Source organism: Tursiops truncatus, chromosome 2 (genome assembly GCF_011762595.2).
Source record: "Tursiops truncatus isolate mTurTru1 chromosome 2, mTurTru1.mat.Y, whole genome shotgun sequence".
NCBI lineage: Eukaryota > Metazoa > Chordata > Mammalia > Artiodactyla > Delphinidae > Tursiops > Tursiops truncatus.
The window spans coordinates 163450987-163467846 of NC_047035.1; the positions used below are offsets into that span (position 1 = coordinate 163450987).

The 16860-nt window shown below is 36.4% G+C and overlaps 1 protein-coding gene across 2 annotated transcripts in view; it reads left to right on the forward strand.

The window, feature by feature from the left end:
• SPAG6 (sperm associated antigen 6) overlaps positions 1-9058 on the forward strand; it is a 74975-nt gene extending 65917 nt beyond the window's left edge. For both annotated transcript variants that reach the window (XM_019933169.3, XM_019933170.3), the window contains one exon: positions 7057-9058. In XM_019933169.3, coding sequence (XP_019788728.1) covers positions 7057-7126 — 70 coding nt within the window. In that variant the 3' untranslated portion in view covers positions 7127-9058. The remainder of the gene's footprint in view (positions 1-7056) is intronic.
• The last annotated feature ends 7802 nt before the right edge of the window (positions 9059-16860 follow it).

Genomic DNA, 16860 nt, shown 5'->3' on the forward strand with positions numbered 1-16860 from the left:
CAGATCATCCAAAATGAAAATAAATAAGGAAACAGAAGCTTTAAATGACACAATAGACCAGATAGATTTAATTGATACTTATAGGACATTCCATCCAAAAACAACAGATTACCCTTTCTTCTCAAGTGCGCACGGAACATTCTCCACGATAGATCACACCTTGGGTCACAAATCAAGCCTCAGTAAATTTAAGAAAATTGAAATCATATCAGGCGTCTTTTCTGACCACAACTCTATGAGATTAGAAATGCATTACAGGGAAAAAAACGTAAAAAACACAAACACATGGAGGCTAAACAATATATTACTAAATAACCAAGAGATCACTGAAGAAATCAAAGAGGAAATCAAAAAATACCTAGAGACAAATGACTATGAAAACATGATGATCCCAAACCCATGGGATGCAGCAAAAGCAGTTCTAAGAAGGAAGATTATAGCTATACAAGCCTACCTCAAGAAACAAGAAAACTCTCAAATAAACAATCTAACCTTACACCTAAAGCAATTAGAGAAAGAAGAACAAAAAAACCCCAAAGTTAGCAGAAGGAAAGAAATCATAAAGATCAGAGCAGAAATAAATGAAATAGAAACAAAGAAAAAGATAGCAAAGATCAATAAAACTAAAAGCTGGTTCTTTGAGAAGATAAACAAAATTGATAAACCATTAGCCAGACTCACCAAGAAAAAGAGGGAGAGGACTCAAATCAATAAAATTGGAAGTGAAAAAGGAGAAGTTACAACAGACACTGCGGAAATATAAAGCATCCTAAGAGACTACGGCAAGCAACTCTATGCCAATAAAATGGACAACCTGGAAGAAATGGACAAATTCTTAGAAAGGTATAACCTTCCAAGACTGAACCAGGAAGAAATAGAAAATATGAACAGACCAATCACAAGTAATGAAATTGAAACTGTGATTAAAAATCTTCCAACAGTGCTTTCCTGGTGGCGCAGTGGTTGAGAGTCTGCCTGCCAATGCAGGGGACACAGGTACATGCCCCGGTCTGGGAGAATCCCACATGCCGCCAAGCAGCTGGGCCCGTGAGCCATGGCCACTGAACCTGCGCGTCCGGAGCCTGTGCTCTGCAACGGGAGAGGCTGCGACAGAGAGAGGCCCGTGTACCGCAAACAAATAAATAAATAAATAATTTTCCCACAAACAAAGTCCAGGACCAGATGGTTTCACAGGTGAATTCTATCAAACATTCAGAGAAGAGCTAACACCCATCCTTCTCAAACTCTTCCAAAAAATTGCAGAGGAAGGAACACTCCCAAACTCATTCTATATGAGGCCACCATGACCCTGATACCAAAACCAGACAAAGATACTACAAAAAAAGAAAATTACAGACCAATATTACTGATGAATATAGATGCAAAAATCCTCAACAAAATACTAGCAAGCAGAATCCAACAACACATTAAAAGTATCATACACCATGATCAAGTGGGATTTATCCCAGGGATGCAAGCATTCTTCAATGTATGCAAATCAATCAATGTGATACACCATATTGACAAATTGAAGAATAAAAACCATATGATCGGGGCTTCCCTGGTGGCGCAGTGGTTGAGAGTCCGCCTTCCGATGCAGGGGACACGGGTTTGTGCCCCGGTCCGGGAAGATCCCACATGCCGCGGAGCGGCTGGGCCCATGAGCCATGGCCGCTGAGCCTGCGCGTCCAGAGCCTGCGCTTCGCAACGGGAGAGGCTGCAACAGTGAGAGGCCGGCGTACCGCAAAAAAAAAAAAACAAAAACAAAAAACCATATGATCATCTCAATAGATGCAGAAAAAGCTTTTGACAAAATTCAACACCCATTTATGATAAAAACTCTCCAGAAACTGGGCATAGAGGGAACCTACCTCAACATCATAAAGGACATATATGACAAACCCACCACAAACATCATTCTCAGTGGTGAAAAAATGAAAGCATTTCCTCTAAGATCAGGAGCAAGACAAGGATGTCAACTCTCACGACTGTTATTCAACATAGTTTTGGAAGTCCTAGCCACGGAAATCAGAGAAGAAAAAGAAATAAGAGGAATACAAATTGGAAAAGAAGAAGTAAAACTGTCACTGTTTGCAGATGACATGATACTATACATAGAGAATCCTAAAGATGCCACCAGAAAGCTACTAGAGCTAATCAATGAATTTGGTAAAGTTTCAGGATGCAAAATTAATGCACAGAAATCTCTTGCATTCCTATACACTAATGATGAAAAATCTGAAAGAGAAATTAAGGAAACACTCCCATTTACCATTGCAACAAAAAGAATAAAATACCTAGGAATAAACCTACCTAGGGAGACAAAAGACCTGTATGCAGAAAACTATAAGTCACTGATGAAAGAAATTAAAGATGATACAAACAGATGGAGAGATATACCATGTTCTTGGATTGGAAGAACAATATTGTGAAAATGACTATACTACCCACAGCAATCTACAGATTCTGTGCAATCCCTATCAAATTACCAATGGCATTTTTTACGGAACTAGAAGAAAAAAATCTTAAAATTTGTATGGAGACACAAAAGACCCCAAATAACCAAAGCAGTCTTGAGGGAAAACAACAGAGCTGGAGGAATCAGACTCCCTGACTTCAGACTATACTATAAAGCTACAGTAATCAAGACAATATGGCACTGGCACAAAAACAGAAACAGATCAACGGAACAAGATAGAAAGCCCAGAGATAAACCCACGCACCTATGGTCAACTAATCTATGACGAAGGAGGCAAGGATATACACTGGAGAAAAGACAGTCTCTTCAGTAAGTGGTGCTGGGAAAACTGGACAGCTACATGTAAAAGAATGAAATTAGAACACTCCCTAACACCATAAACAAAAATAAACTCAAAATGGATTTGAGACCTAAATGTAATACCGGACACTATAAAACTCTTAGAGGAAAACATAGGAAGAACACTCTTTGACATAAATCACAGCAAGATCTTTTTTGATCCACCTCCTAGAGTCATGGAAATAAAAACAAAAATAAGCAAATGGGACCTAATGAAACTTCAAAGCTTTTGCACAGCAAAGGATACCATAAACAAGATGAAAAGACAACCCTCAGAATGGGAGAAAATATTTGCAAATGAATCAATGGACAAAGGATTAATCTCCAAAATATATAAACAGCTCATGTAACTCAATATTAAAAAACCAAACAACCCAATCCAAAAATGGGCAGAAGACCTAAATAGACGTTTCTCCAAAGAAGACATACAGATGGCCAAGAAGCACATGAAAAACTGCTCAGCATAACTAATTATTAGAGAAATGCAAATCAAAACTACAATGAGGTATCACCTCACACCAGTTAGAATGGGCATCATCAGATAATCTACAAACAAGAAATGCTGGAGAGGGTGTGGAGAAAAGGGAACCCTCTTGAAGAATTGGTGGGAATGTAAATTGATACAGCCACTATGGAGAACAGTATGGAGGTTCCTTAAAAAACTAAAAATAGAATTACCATATGATCCAGCAATCCCACTACTGGGCATATACCCAGAGAAAACCATAATTCAAAAAGAGACATGCACCCCAGTGTTCACTGCAGCACTATTTACAATAAGCAGGTCATGGAAGCAACCTAAATGCCCATCGACAGATGAATGGATAAAGAAGAAGTGGTATATATACACAATGAACTATTACTCAGCCATAAAAAGGAACGAAATTGCGTCATTTGTTGAGACGTGGATGGATCTAGAGACTATCATACAGAGTGAAGTTAAGTTAGAAGGAGAAAAACAACTATCGTATATTAATGCATATATGTGGAACCTAGAATAATGGTACAGGTAAACCGGTTTGCAGGGCAGAAATTGAGACATAGATGTAGAGAACAAACGTATGGACACCAAGCGGGGAAAGCGGCGGGGGGGTGGTGGTGGTGGTGTGATGAATTGGGCGATTGGGATTGACATGTATACACTGACGTGTTTTAAATTGATGACTAATAAGAACCTGCTGTATAAAAAAATAAAATTAAGGCTTCCCTGGTGGCGCAGTGGTTGAGAGTCCGCCTGCCGATGCCTGCCGATGCAGGGGACACAGGTTCGTGCCCCGGCCCAGGAAGATCCCACGTGCCGCAGAGCAGCTAGGCCCATGAGCCATGGCTGCTGAGCTTGCACGTCCGGAGCCTGTGCTCCGCAACAGGAGAGGCCACAACAGTGAGAGGCCTGCGTACCGCAAAAATAAATAAATAAATAAAATTAAATAAAATTAAATTTTAAAAATTTTAAAAATATTAAAAATAAATCAAATAGAAAAAAAATCCCAGCAATTCCTAAGAATTTAGAAACAGAAGCCAATTTTACTATTTTCTTATTGTTTGTAAAAGTAATTATCTTAAATGACTTAAGAACACAATATTTTAAATATAACTCCATTTTTGGAGTACATTCTGAAGACAAACAAATGTACAAAGAATCAAAAAAAAAAGTCTACAGACAATGTATGCTAGAGCGGGTGTAGAGAAAAGGGAACCCTCGTGTACTGTTGGTGGGGATGTAAATTGGTGGAGCCACTGTGGAAAACAGTATGAAGTTTCCTTAAATAAAAATAGACCAAAAAAAAAATCCAAAAGAATTCCTTAGCATCAGACAGATTCCAGCTGGAATGAGATTTCTGACAGTTAATGGGTAACTTGATGTACTTATTTATGGGTCCATACACTGAGATACATACGTGGTCTGCATGCATTTATGAGAAGTTAGGTAGTGATAAATGTACACCCTGCTGAGAGGGTGAGAAGTATAAGTCCTGAGCACATTTCCTTCCCCGTGGGGAATCCTGGAGATGTGGCATCGCTGAGGTCCCTGGAGAGACAGGTATACAGTGGCAACTAGCTTGGCAATTAGCCAGGTAAAACCTCAAGAATTATAGGTAGGTCCTAATTTATTTATTGGGGACCTTTATTTTAAAGCAATACTGTCCAACAGAAATATAATATTAGCCACATATGTCATTTAAAATTTTCTAGTAGCCACATTTTAAAAAGTAAAATGAAACAGGGTAAATAAATATTAATGATATATTTTTGTTAGCCCAATATATCTAAGCTTTATAATTTCAATTTGTAATCAGTATAAAAATTATCAATCAGCTATTTTACATTTTTTGTACTAAGTTCTTGAAATCTGGTGGGTATTTTATCACTTCTAGTGCATCTCAATTCAGATATTAAATTTCATTGGAAATACATGATCTGTATTTAGATTATATAAAGTTTACGGTTGAAAAAGTAGATTCACAAGTTGTTCCAAGCACACCTAAAATTTTTCTAATAACTAATTGAATATCAGTTATTAATATTTTTAATTAAACTTAAATATACAAATTCAGTTCCTCAGTCATGTTTCTAGGGCTCGAGAACTACATGTAGCTAGTGGCTACCATATGAAACAGCACAATTTTTAAAGTTTTGGTTTTTTCTAAATCCACTTTCTCCCATTTCTAAAAAAAGTACCTATCTCATGTCTAACACATTTATAAGACCCAGGGAGGTGAGGCCTGCTTAAAATTTGTGACTGACTCAGAGAGAAACAGTTGTAACTTCCTTGGTTTAGGAATACTTTGAAGAGACTCACTGTTGAGAGACAATTTTTTTCAAGGGTAGGAGGCCTTTGGTGGAGATACATTCTTTAAGGTAGCTCTTTATGTATGCATGTATCTGTTTATCTATGACTGCCTATAAGCACACTGTTGAGAAAACACAGTTTTATCCATGTTAACTTGACAAATTGTGGAAATTAATGTAATATAAATTATGAGTTTTTAAGTCAAGCGTCTGAGGATAAGTAAAGCTTATTAACAAAGGATAAAGCAAGTCTTGAATATTAGGTTTTATTTGGAGAAAACACCTTAGGAGGTTTAATTACTTTGAATGTTTTAGAAAATTTTAAATTATACTTACTAGATTTTTATCCATTTAGCATATTCTAGAATGTCTGACAAATTTTATTTGACATACTTTTATATGCATATAAATTCTTTTCATGGTATGTGAAGCATCTCACAATGCATTAATCAATATATATAATACTTTTATACTATATATTTTATAAAATGATAAATTTATACATGTAAATTTATAGTACTATAGATGCCCAAAACCAACGAAAAGGATTTATTTCCTAGGTTAGTATGATGAAGTATTTGTAAACTATTTATTAAATAGCTATTTAATGTGAATTATACTCCCAGAAATTTTTGTTTTTATGGGTAGCCAGATCTGATTAAAACATATGTTCAGGGCTTCCCTGGTGGCACAGTGGTTGAGAATCTGCCTGCCAATGCAGGGGACATGGGTTTGAGCTCTGGTCCAGGAAGATCCCACATGCCGCAGAGCAACTAAGCCCACGTGCCACAACTACTGAGCCCGCAAACCACAACTACTGAGCCCTTGTGCCACAACTGCTGAAGCCCGTGCACCTAGAGCCCGTGCTCCGCAACAAGAGAAGCCTCCACAATGAGAAACCCGTGAACCGAAATGAAGAGTAGCCTCCGCGCGCCGCAACTAGAGAAAGTTCGCGTGCAGCAACGAAGACCCAATGCAGCCAAAAATAAATTAATTAATTAATTTTGGAAAAACATACGTTGAGAATAATCTGTAGGGTAGTAAGAATGCGGAAGTTGATTAGTAATGATAGACTGTGTTGTCTAACTTACCAAAAAAACCTATTAGCTACAATCATGAAAGCAACATCAGTCACTTGACATAATGAAAACAGAGTCTCTGTAATAAAATACGTTACTGGATCCAAGTTCCTGGCTTTGAAAATACACCTTTGCCATTGCATTGATATCCCTTAAATGTTTGCTGTTTATCTGGCAGTCTTGTGAGCTGTCGTTCTCTTCCTTGATCATCTCTACGCTCATGCACAAAGCATTCCTGGAGCATAACTGGTCAGTGTACTAGAGGTTTCACTCAGAGAATTATTTCAGATAAATATCTTATATTAAATCTTTTTTGCCTACTGTGCCGAATCTTTTCACAAAGATCTAATAGAAAATTTTCTTTTTCAGGTATTATTCCCCTGGATATTCAGATATACTTCTGCAGAGAGTGGACAGCTATCAACCATTTACCAACTGAGAAAAGTTACATTTTTATACTTGAACTCACAGCAGAGTAATTATGAATGATAGTTGTTAAAGCTCTTTCTAAATATTTGAACTAAATGCATTCTAGATTTATTCACTGTGAAAAACCTTTGGATATTTTCTAAATTTATGGAATACTTTAAAAATTAGTGGCTTGAATGTATGAGGAACTCTTCATGGTCATTTGCATAGGATATGCTCTAAAGGTAAATTTTTAAGACATTAAAGGATCTAAGGCATTAGTTATTGTTCCATTAAAGACCACACACACACATACACACACACACACACACACACACACACACACACACACCCTTCCAACTAGATACAGATGAAAGATGGTGTTCAAAAACTCTTAATTATGGGCTTCCCTGGTGGCACAGTGGTTGAGAGTCCGCCTGTCGATGCAGGGGACACGGGTTCGTGCCCCGGTCCGGGAAGATCCCACATGCCGCGGAGTGGCTGGGCCCGTGAGCCATGGCCGCTGAGCCTGCGCATCCGGAGCCTGTGCTCCGCAACGGGAGAGGCCACAACAATGAGAGGCCCGCGTACCGCAAAGAAAAAACACCTCTTAATTATTTTGCCAATTCCTCACAGGCACAGGCAAGGAAGGCTGGCCTTGCAAATTCCACAGTAGGATATCCAAGGGAAGTACTAGCTGAAAGAGGACGCTGATGACGAAGTACAGGGCATTTGAAAAACATACTGATGCTGGTTACACAAATGTGTTAGCCGAACACATGGAATCTATCGATAACCTGCCAGGTTTTCCTAAAATTTAGGAAGTCTCCTCTTCATCCTAAGCTTCCTAAACCTCTTCTTACCCTACCTAAACTGTTCCTTACCTTTCTTGGGGCTGGACGGGGTAGAAGTCAATATTAAGCACTATACTATTGCAGGCATGCTTTCCATTTTCATTGAAAGGTTTCTTCTTAGTCTAGCCCTGCTCATGAATAAACAAGGAAGCAAACAAATAAAATGGGTCCTCAGCGTTCCCTTGTCCTAGCTTCACATTCCCAGGTTTCAAAAGTCAGATTTTCAGGGATTTAAGGAAAAATTTGAAAAGAATACTGTCCGACTCAGAATTTACATTTTCACAAACGGAGCTGAAAGGAGGGTAAGAGGGAGTTGTGATAAAATTTTCAATAAAAACAGCACTAGAACTGTCCTTTTCATTTTTCCTATGTAGTGTTTCTGACCTTGGGGAATATGTGATTAGACTCAGGAGTCTTGGTTAGTTGGCAACTGTGTCTTTTTTTTAATCTAAAGGACATTCTTTACAGTGATCTCCCCTGGAGGCCTGGAGAGGAAGTAAATGGTAACCAGAGAGCCCCTTGGACACACTGTTTCCAGTCTGGTTGGCCTTCAGGTTTCCTTCTCAGACTCTTTTTTTTTCCTCTCTAAAAAGAAACCTACCCATTTATTTTTGGTATTTTCTGGATTCATCTCTGTCATCATTTCCTAACAGTCCATAGCTTTGTTGTATATTTTTAAATTTCATCATACCCAAGATTACCCCATTTCTTTTTGCCTTGTATCAGTCTAGAATTGCCTGCAGTTTTTTTGGAAAAGGGCCTATTTTGTTTCCTTGCAGTAATCTCTTAGATCCATTGCATAAGAAAATGTAATCTTTATCCTCAGTTTTGTAGCTTCCCTTTCTCTCCTTCCTGCCTTCCCAGCTTCTCTTATGAACCTTTTAACAAACTGAGAAAATAAAGGTGGTTTCCATCTTTCTTCATTAATAATGACAGAAATTAGTCCATCTGCTCTAAGACCTCCTCAAATGTTATGGGAATGGTGAATTTCCTATTATGTATTTCTTGCTATTGTATGTTGTATTTGAAATTTTTCACTTCTTAAATCATTTCGTACTTATCAAATAGTTTTAAGCTAAGAAAAATAAAAATATTTAGTGGAATTTGAATGGGTGCTTTAAGTTGTTCATATGCAATTTGGAAAATATATGCTATGCAATGTTTCTTGACATAAAACACTTAAAGCAAAATGAAGCTTTCTTTATTCTTTGCAAAGTCTATTATGAGACTTTTAAAAAAATATTTTCTATTTGTGCTAGAGGAAAAATAATGTCTCTCACTGATGGTATTCTTTGTTATTTTCACTCCTGGTTTGAATTTTGTCAATTCCAATCCTCTGTTTCCCCTCCCCACCCCCTGCAGTTTATTTAAAATTCAACTATCATTAGGATATCTCATTTAGCTTACATGAACAACAGTTTATTTTTATCATTTCAGGAATAGAATGGTTGAATCTTATTATTGGTTGAACCTTAATATTATTCATTCAGTTCACCTGTTGTGTATCAGTGGTACCTGAAAGGAGATGGTGAAAGTTTGGGTTCTGATCATGTCTGTTAAATAGTAAAGGTGATAATACTTGCTCAGCAGACTCATAAGGTGCCTATGAAGATAACTTGCAATGATGCATGTAACAATTTTGTAAACTCTTCTGTGCAAACCAATATGTGATTTATGGGCAATCTGACAGCCAGTGACAGATTACACATTTTGGCCGGCAGTTGGGCACACCAGGCCCCATACTCTTAGATCAGTAGAGTTTATTCCAGATGATTTATTATAAAGAAAAGCTAAATTTCCTGCCCTCATGGAGTTTTCTAATATAAACACATTTGCCCAGACACAGGGAGTAAAATAGGCACAAGACACTGAACACCAAACAGGCATATTTCATTCAGTATGTAAAAACAAATGACAACCTCATAGTTACAGGAGGTTGACCTGTTTTTCTAACCTTTTCTCTCAAACTATCCCCTTAAAGACAGGATTAAAGATTTGCTAGTTTCTAAACTTGATTTGAGGTCCTGCTTAACATAAACCCTGACCTTAAATTCCTGGGTGAGGCCATCTCCAATCCAAGATGTCAAGTTTAGAAACTAACCTTGAAAGAATGAAGGATTTGTCTGTTGTGTTTTTAGATCTCCAGCCCTTTCCTTAAATTCATAAACCCTGACCTTAAATTCCTGGGTAAGGCCATCTCCAATCTAAGATGTCAAATTTAGAAACTGACCTTGAAAGCATGAAGGATTTGTCTGTTGTGTTTTCAAATCATCTAACTTTAAGTAAGGTGCTAGCAAACGTTGAGGCTTGTGTATACTGTGGCTTATTTTGCCACAAAATTCACTGTATAGAAAATACCGGTTTGTAGCTTGTCTGTTTCAGAGATTAAAAGGATCAAATGACAGTCTTAATTGTAACTATTACATTTACCCATTGGTTAAGGCGCTTTGGACTTTTTCTAGGTTTAAACTGGCTTTTATTTTAATTATTTTTTTAATTGTATAGTTGATTTACAGTGTTATATTAGTTTCAGGTGTACAACATAGAGATTCAATAATTTTATAGATTATACTCCATTTAAAGTTATTATAAAATATTGGCAATCTTCCCTGACTGTACAATATATCCTTGTAGCTTCTTTGTTTTATACATGGTAATTTGTGCTTCTAAATTCCCTACCCCTAACTTGCCCCTCCTCCCTTCCCTCTTCCCACTGGTAACCACTATATCTATGAGTCTGTTTCTGTTTTGTTGTATTTATTTCTTTATTTTTTTAATATTCCACATATAAGTGATATCATACAGTATTTGTCTTTCTCTGTCTGACTTATTTCACATAGCATAATGCCCTCCAAGTCCATCCATGTTGTTACATCAACTATTAGCTTGTTTTACCTTGTTTGTCACTGACAGCTGTAAGGAGGGAAGGAGAAGAGGAGGAATTTGGCCATTGATTTGCAGCATGTCTTACTGACAGTTAAATACAGTGGTTTGTTCTGTTTTCTGCCACTCGAGGGTTATTTAATTAAATTCATGACCTAGGATGCTAACCAGCCCCACATCTAAAATAATTGCTTCTCTGTTGGTGAGATGTAAAGCCGGGATTGATTTTCCCCTGACTGATAGCGCTCCTTTCTGAGTCATGAATGTCATCTCCACTCTCTTCCCCACATAATTTGATCTCTGTATTTGATCCCTATTTACTATACACTTCGCTAAACAGATGTCTGAGTAATTAAAATCCCACATGGGCACTCTCATCAGTGAGTTACATCTATTTAACAGTCAGCTTAGAAACTTCTCACCCTTGGCTCTTCTCCCATCCTGGTGTCATCTGTCACTGGCCTTTAGCAGGCTTTAAATATTAGAGTTCAAACCTGCTATGTTTGTTTGCCTGCGTTCATAGAACCTCTCTTTTTGTTTTCTGATTGCATTTTCCTCACAAGTCCCTGATCTCTTTCTCCTTCAACTCACCTGGATTTTCTGTACAGTTTTCTACCAGCATTCAAAATTCTCATTGGATGAATCATTCTATATTTTCATTCATGCCAGCACCGGCAATTAAAAAAAAAAATCAGAACAGTGCTGTCAGAACCATGGATTAAGAGTGCCTTTTATTTTTTTCCCCTGAGGCATAGCCAAATATTTCAGTTTGAACAATCCCCCCATTTTTAAAAACTATTTGAGATCAAATCCTGGAAACCTGTTTGGTGGCTACAGCTCACTGAAGGATTTTGATGGCCAAGAGTTATAGAACGAAAGAATGTGGGTTTGGAGCAGGAAAAGGAAGTTAGGAAGGACTTATTACATGAAATTTACTCACTTTTGAGAGAGGATTTAGATAGAAATTTATTTATGAAAACGTTTGTACTTAGACAATGTTCTTACGATAAATCTTATACTGATATTACATGCAACTTGAGGTTAATGCTGTAATTTACAATAGGTTAAAGAATTCCCTTTGCAGTTGATGACACATATCAATTTTAGGAACATTTTGAAATTAGTATAGAGTATATATTTTCTGATACCTATCATTTGAGATGAACAAAAACAGATAAATGAGTGGGCAACAGTCTTATAGTAAAAGGATTCTTTATTTTCCTACTTTTAAATAGAGTTAGTTCCGGTGCATTTAATTAACATGGATCATTTTATAGATGTAAGTTTATCAGAACATGAGAGTTTCTTGTGAAGTTCCTTTGTGTTCACAACACTGGGAAATAAATAAGGTGATCAAAGAACAAGCAACAAGTTCAGAGGTTAACTAATACTGTTTTAGTTCTATGAGAGCAAATTCTAAAAGTATTTGCATAAACTTTATTACCATGATTGTATTTTAAAACTACATGAAAATCCTATTGTGCAATGGACCTTCATTTTGGCTGTTTAGACATAACTTCTAGTCTTGTTAACTAACGAGGGCCAGGTAAGTAAACAGGGACATGGATTAACAACAGTATTCTTGGACAAATAGTGACATAGAGTAGAGCTAGTATTTCAGGAAGGTAAACGAGTTCGACATGATGAGAATGCTGTGGGTGTGATTTCTTTCACTGTTTATCATCCAGCATCATGACAGACCTGATGGCTGGTGAGCTAGAGTGATTTTCATTCTCCCCATGCTAGGATAACCTCCCCTTGCCTGTTCCCCAGCTCCCTTCCCCTCCGTTGTGTTTAATCTACTTAAAGTTTAGGGCACTTCTTTCTCTGATCCAAGCCTTGCTAAGTCTTTGTTTTCCCTCCAGTCATTCCTTATCACATGTCCATCCATGCTCTTTCTTCAGAGTATATATATAAAAAAAAAGATGACTAATTCCAGTAACCCATTTCTGGCTTCCCACCTACTTGGTGTAAATCAGGGAGAATATTTCCTGACCTCCTTACAAAGTTGTGAGGGAGGACAGATGTGCTCCTGTGGATGAAAGGGCTTTATACATGGTTACTTGTGGCCAAGGGGTTTGGGCTCCAGCCCCAGCTGCCTGGCTCAAATACAGTTTCGACCACTCCCTTGCTGTGTGAGCTTCAGCGAGCTGCTTAACGTTTTCCGTGCCTCAGTTTCCTAATGTGGAAAATGGAGACTGTAAAAGTACCTAAGTCCTGAGGTTGTTTGGTGATGGTTACATGAGACAATTCATGCATATTGTGAAGTCGGTACATGCTCAAAACAGTCTCTGTTTTGAGCCCCCAGAAGGTGTTAGCACAAGTGCAGGCATCTGTGAACTTCCTCACAGCCTCCTCTCTCCAGCGGGGCCTCTGTGACCTGTCCTCATTCAGGCACTGCAGAAAGCTAGGTTGTATCCCTTGGGCGTGGTCTGTGACAGCCAAAGATGGGGCAGGATGTAAGAATCCTTCCTGGTTGAGCACACGCATTTGAGGATCGGCAGGTACTTTTAACAACTGCCTCTCTTTCTCTAAATCATGTTCACTCGGTGTCGCTTCTCCTCTAATGACTTGTTTATGTCGATATTTCAGTTTGCTGCCTATTTGTACTTAAAGCCACAAAGATACATCTTTCCTAATCTGGAAAATGGGGATAGTAAGAGTAGCTACTCCTGAGTTTGCAATGAGATAAATCAAGTGAACCCCTTCAGAGGAGAGAGGGAAGCACAATATTCTAGGGGTGCTTTTGAAAAAGAAAATGGAAAAAAAAGCATTTGTAATCCAAATAATATCACTTTGTACACATGAAATGAGGTGGAAACAAACAAAACATACCAAAAGCAAAAACCCTGCATTCTAAAACTGGGACAAATGATTCTAATGAATGAACTCTCTTCTTCAAAGTGGTTCCCTCTGAACTCATAAGACATAACCCATAATACAGTGATGCTGTTTTGACCCAAAAGGTGTTGGGATTTCTTCTTTGAAAAGGCTTTTAAGGACCTTGTTGCAAATACTAACTCTTACGGCAAATATCTTTCTACTTCTTGACTTTTAATTTAATATTGTTTGTAATTTTTGACATACAGATGGTCTAAATGCTTATGCAGATACATCTATATATCTTGTATTTCGTAGTTTTTTTCCCCACTCAAAATCCCTTATTTAAGGGACTCATATTTTCTTTTAGTTCTTTCACAGTTTCGTTTTTACATTTGTCCGTTTGATCCATCTGGGATGTATTTCAGTAAATTGTATGAAGTGAGCATCTAATCGACTAAATTACTGGCCAGTTTTGAATAATCTACGTCCTCCTCGTTGGTGAAGCTTCATTTATTGGCATATTAAATTTTCTTTCAGGGCTTTTTCTGAACTATTAATCTATTTGTCAAGCTTTTCTCAGTAGTTCAAAATCATTGTAATTATTGTGGCTTTATAACATGTATTAACATCTGGTACAGTGACTCTCCTATTATCATTCTTCCTTTTCAAAAGTATTCTGGCTACTCTCCTGCTTTTTCTTCCAAATGGAAATTAATTTTTTTCAACTTAAAAAAAATCTTATTAGAATTTGGGTTAAAATCACAAACAAAGCACTAGATACATTTATCTAGAAGCATAACAGATTTCTCAATCTATTTAAATCTTTTTGCTTTCATGCTTTTTCTCTTCTCTCTTTTTTTGTATCAGTCCCTTCCAGGTGTTGCCAATATTATTTATATTTTAATAGAATCTTTAAAAAATACATATTTCCCTACAGGTTATTACTGGATCTGGAAAAGTTACTGGTTTTTAATAGTTATTTTATAATAGCTTTTTAATCATGTCTTGAGTTTTCTAGGCAAAAGTATCATCTGCAAATAAAGGTAACTTTTCTTCTGCCTTCAATATTTTACCTATTTCTGTTTCTTGTCAGAATTATTTCAGCATAATTTTAAAGGATAGTACTGATAGCGGGCATCTTTATACCTGATTTTAATGAGAATGTCTCTCCTGTCATATCATTGAGTATGGAAATTTAAAAATACACATGAAAGTAGATTGAATAGTAAAATGAACTCTCACGTGCTCATCACCTACCCTCAACGATTATCGATATTTTTGCAAACATTTTTAGAGGGATTATAAATTAACCCAGACTAATTTTTAGATGCTAATTTGGAAATATCTATTCAGAAATGGATCCAGCAATTCCATTGCTAGGCATTAATCCTATACTCAAGGATACTCAGTGTAACTGTATAGAATTGCAGAAAACTAGAAAATGTTCCCCAATAGGGGAGTGAAAAATTATGGCACATTCATATAATATGTGAACTGCTACATAATTCAGATATTCATATAATAAGTTATGAAAATTTTTGGTAGATCTATGTGCTGATATGGGACGGTGTCCAAGTTATTGTATACAATGAAAAAAATCAAGTGCAGAACAATATGTATGGTAAGATTCTATTTGTTTTTTTCAAAGGGATGGTCATATGCTTTTATGTTCATGGAAGATTTCTGGAAGGACATGTAAGAAACTGTTAATGAAGGTTATGTCTGGGAAGGAGAATAAAGAGTGATGATGGGAGGGTGAGGAATTACTATACACTTTCTCTTGTTCCTTACAGTTTGGCTGTCTTACCATTAGCATTATTATTTTTATAGAACCTTATTAAAATATATGATGCTGGCTATTGGTTTAATATTTACTAAGAGGTCTTTTTAAAAATTTAGTTGTTGTAATCAGGAGTAGGTGTTAGATTTTTATCATCTATTGAGATAACAAAGTTTTTTCTTATATGGCCTAAATGTATGATTTGTTATTTCAATTATTTTCCCATTATTAAAATATCTTGGCATTTCTAGGATAAAAGCTACTTGATCATGTTAAAAATTACTTATTTCATTGACTGTAATTTGCTGATAGTTCTGGGGGGAATTCTGGCATTTGATTTCTTATGTGACTTCGTATTTTTTGGCTATTCTTTTTGTACCACAGTTGATAGGTTTTATAATAATTATATTTGCTTCATAAAATGGATTAAATTTTAATATATTTATGCATGCAGAAAGGGAATTACATGTCCTTCAAAATTTCCAAGAATTTGCCTATAAAATCTCTAGGGTGAGCCTTTTTTGACTTCTCTAGTTTTGATCTACTTAGTTTTTCTAACTTCCTCTTGATTAAATTTGGGTGATTTATGTTTTTCCTGGAAAAAACATACATTGGCATATAGCTAACTATACATAGTATTCTCATATAATCCCCTCAGACTTCTCCATATCTGTTGTCTCCTTTCTCCTTTATAATTTTATTTATATTTTCTTTTTTTAATTAAATAGATTTGCCAGATAGTTCTCTACTTTCTTATTTTTTTCCAAAGAACTACTTTTGGAATTGATCAATAATTGTGTTTATTGTTTTCTCATTCATTAATTTCTGCTTCAATCTTTTCCTTAATTCTCCTTTTCTAAGAGTTTAATTTTTTAAAAAGTATCACTCCATTCACTTATTATTTTTTCGTGTTCAGTTTTCTCCTGCTAAACAATGTTCCTCAGCTTGGTTTGGTTTCAAGTGACTGCAGGGTTATTTCTAAAAATTAAATCCACTCTCAAAAGAGAAAGATTTGCTATCACTGATGATGTTATTTAAAAGAAAGTGACTCAGTCTCTTTCAGAACTCTAAAGAATTCTAAAAATGTTTGAGTAACGACAACTGCAGCAAAGCTTATGACCTATTCTGAAAAGGCCAAGACCTATTTGTGTATATAAAACCTAGAACGTTATCTGCCCTCATATATTCGGAAAGAGTCAAGTGCTAGAATTTAAAGAGAAGCTCTCACATTTGCTTAATGGGATGTCCTCTGATACCGCATGTCTATAACCTAAGATATTTTAAAATTTTTTTCTTTCTGTGAAAATTTATTTAAATACATTATGTGTACAGCCTGGCTTTGTGTTTGTCTGTGATTGAAATTAACCCCAGATAAAACATTTTTCAAATGTAAAGATTAGAAATTGTTCACATGATAGGATGACA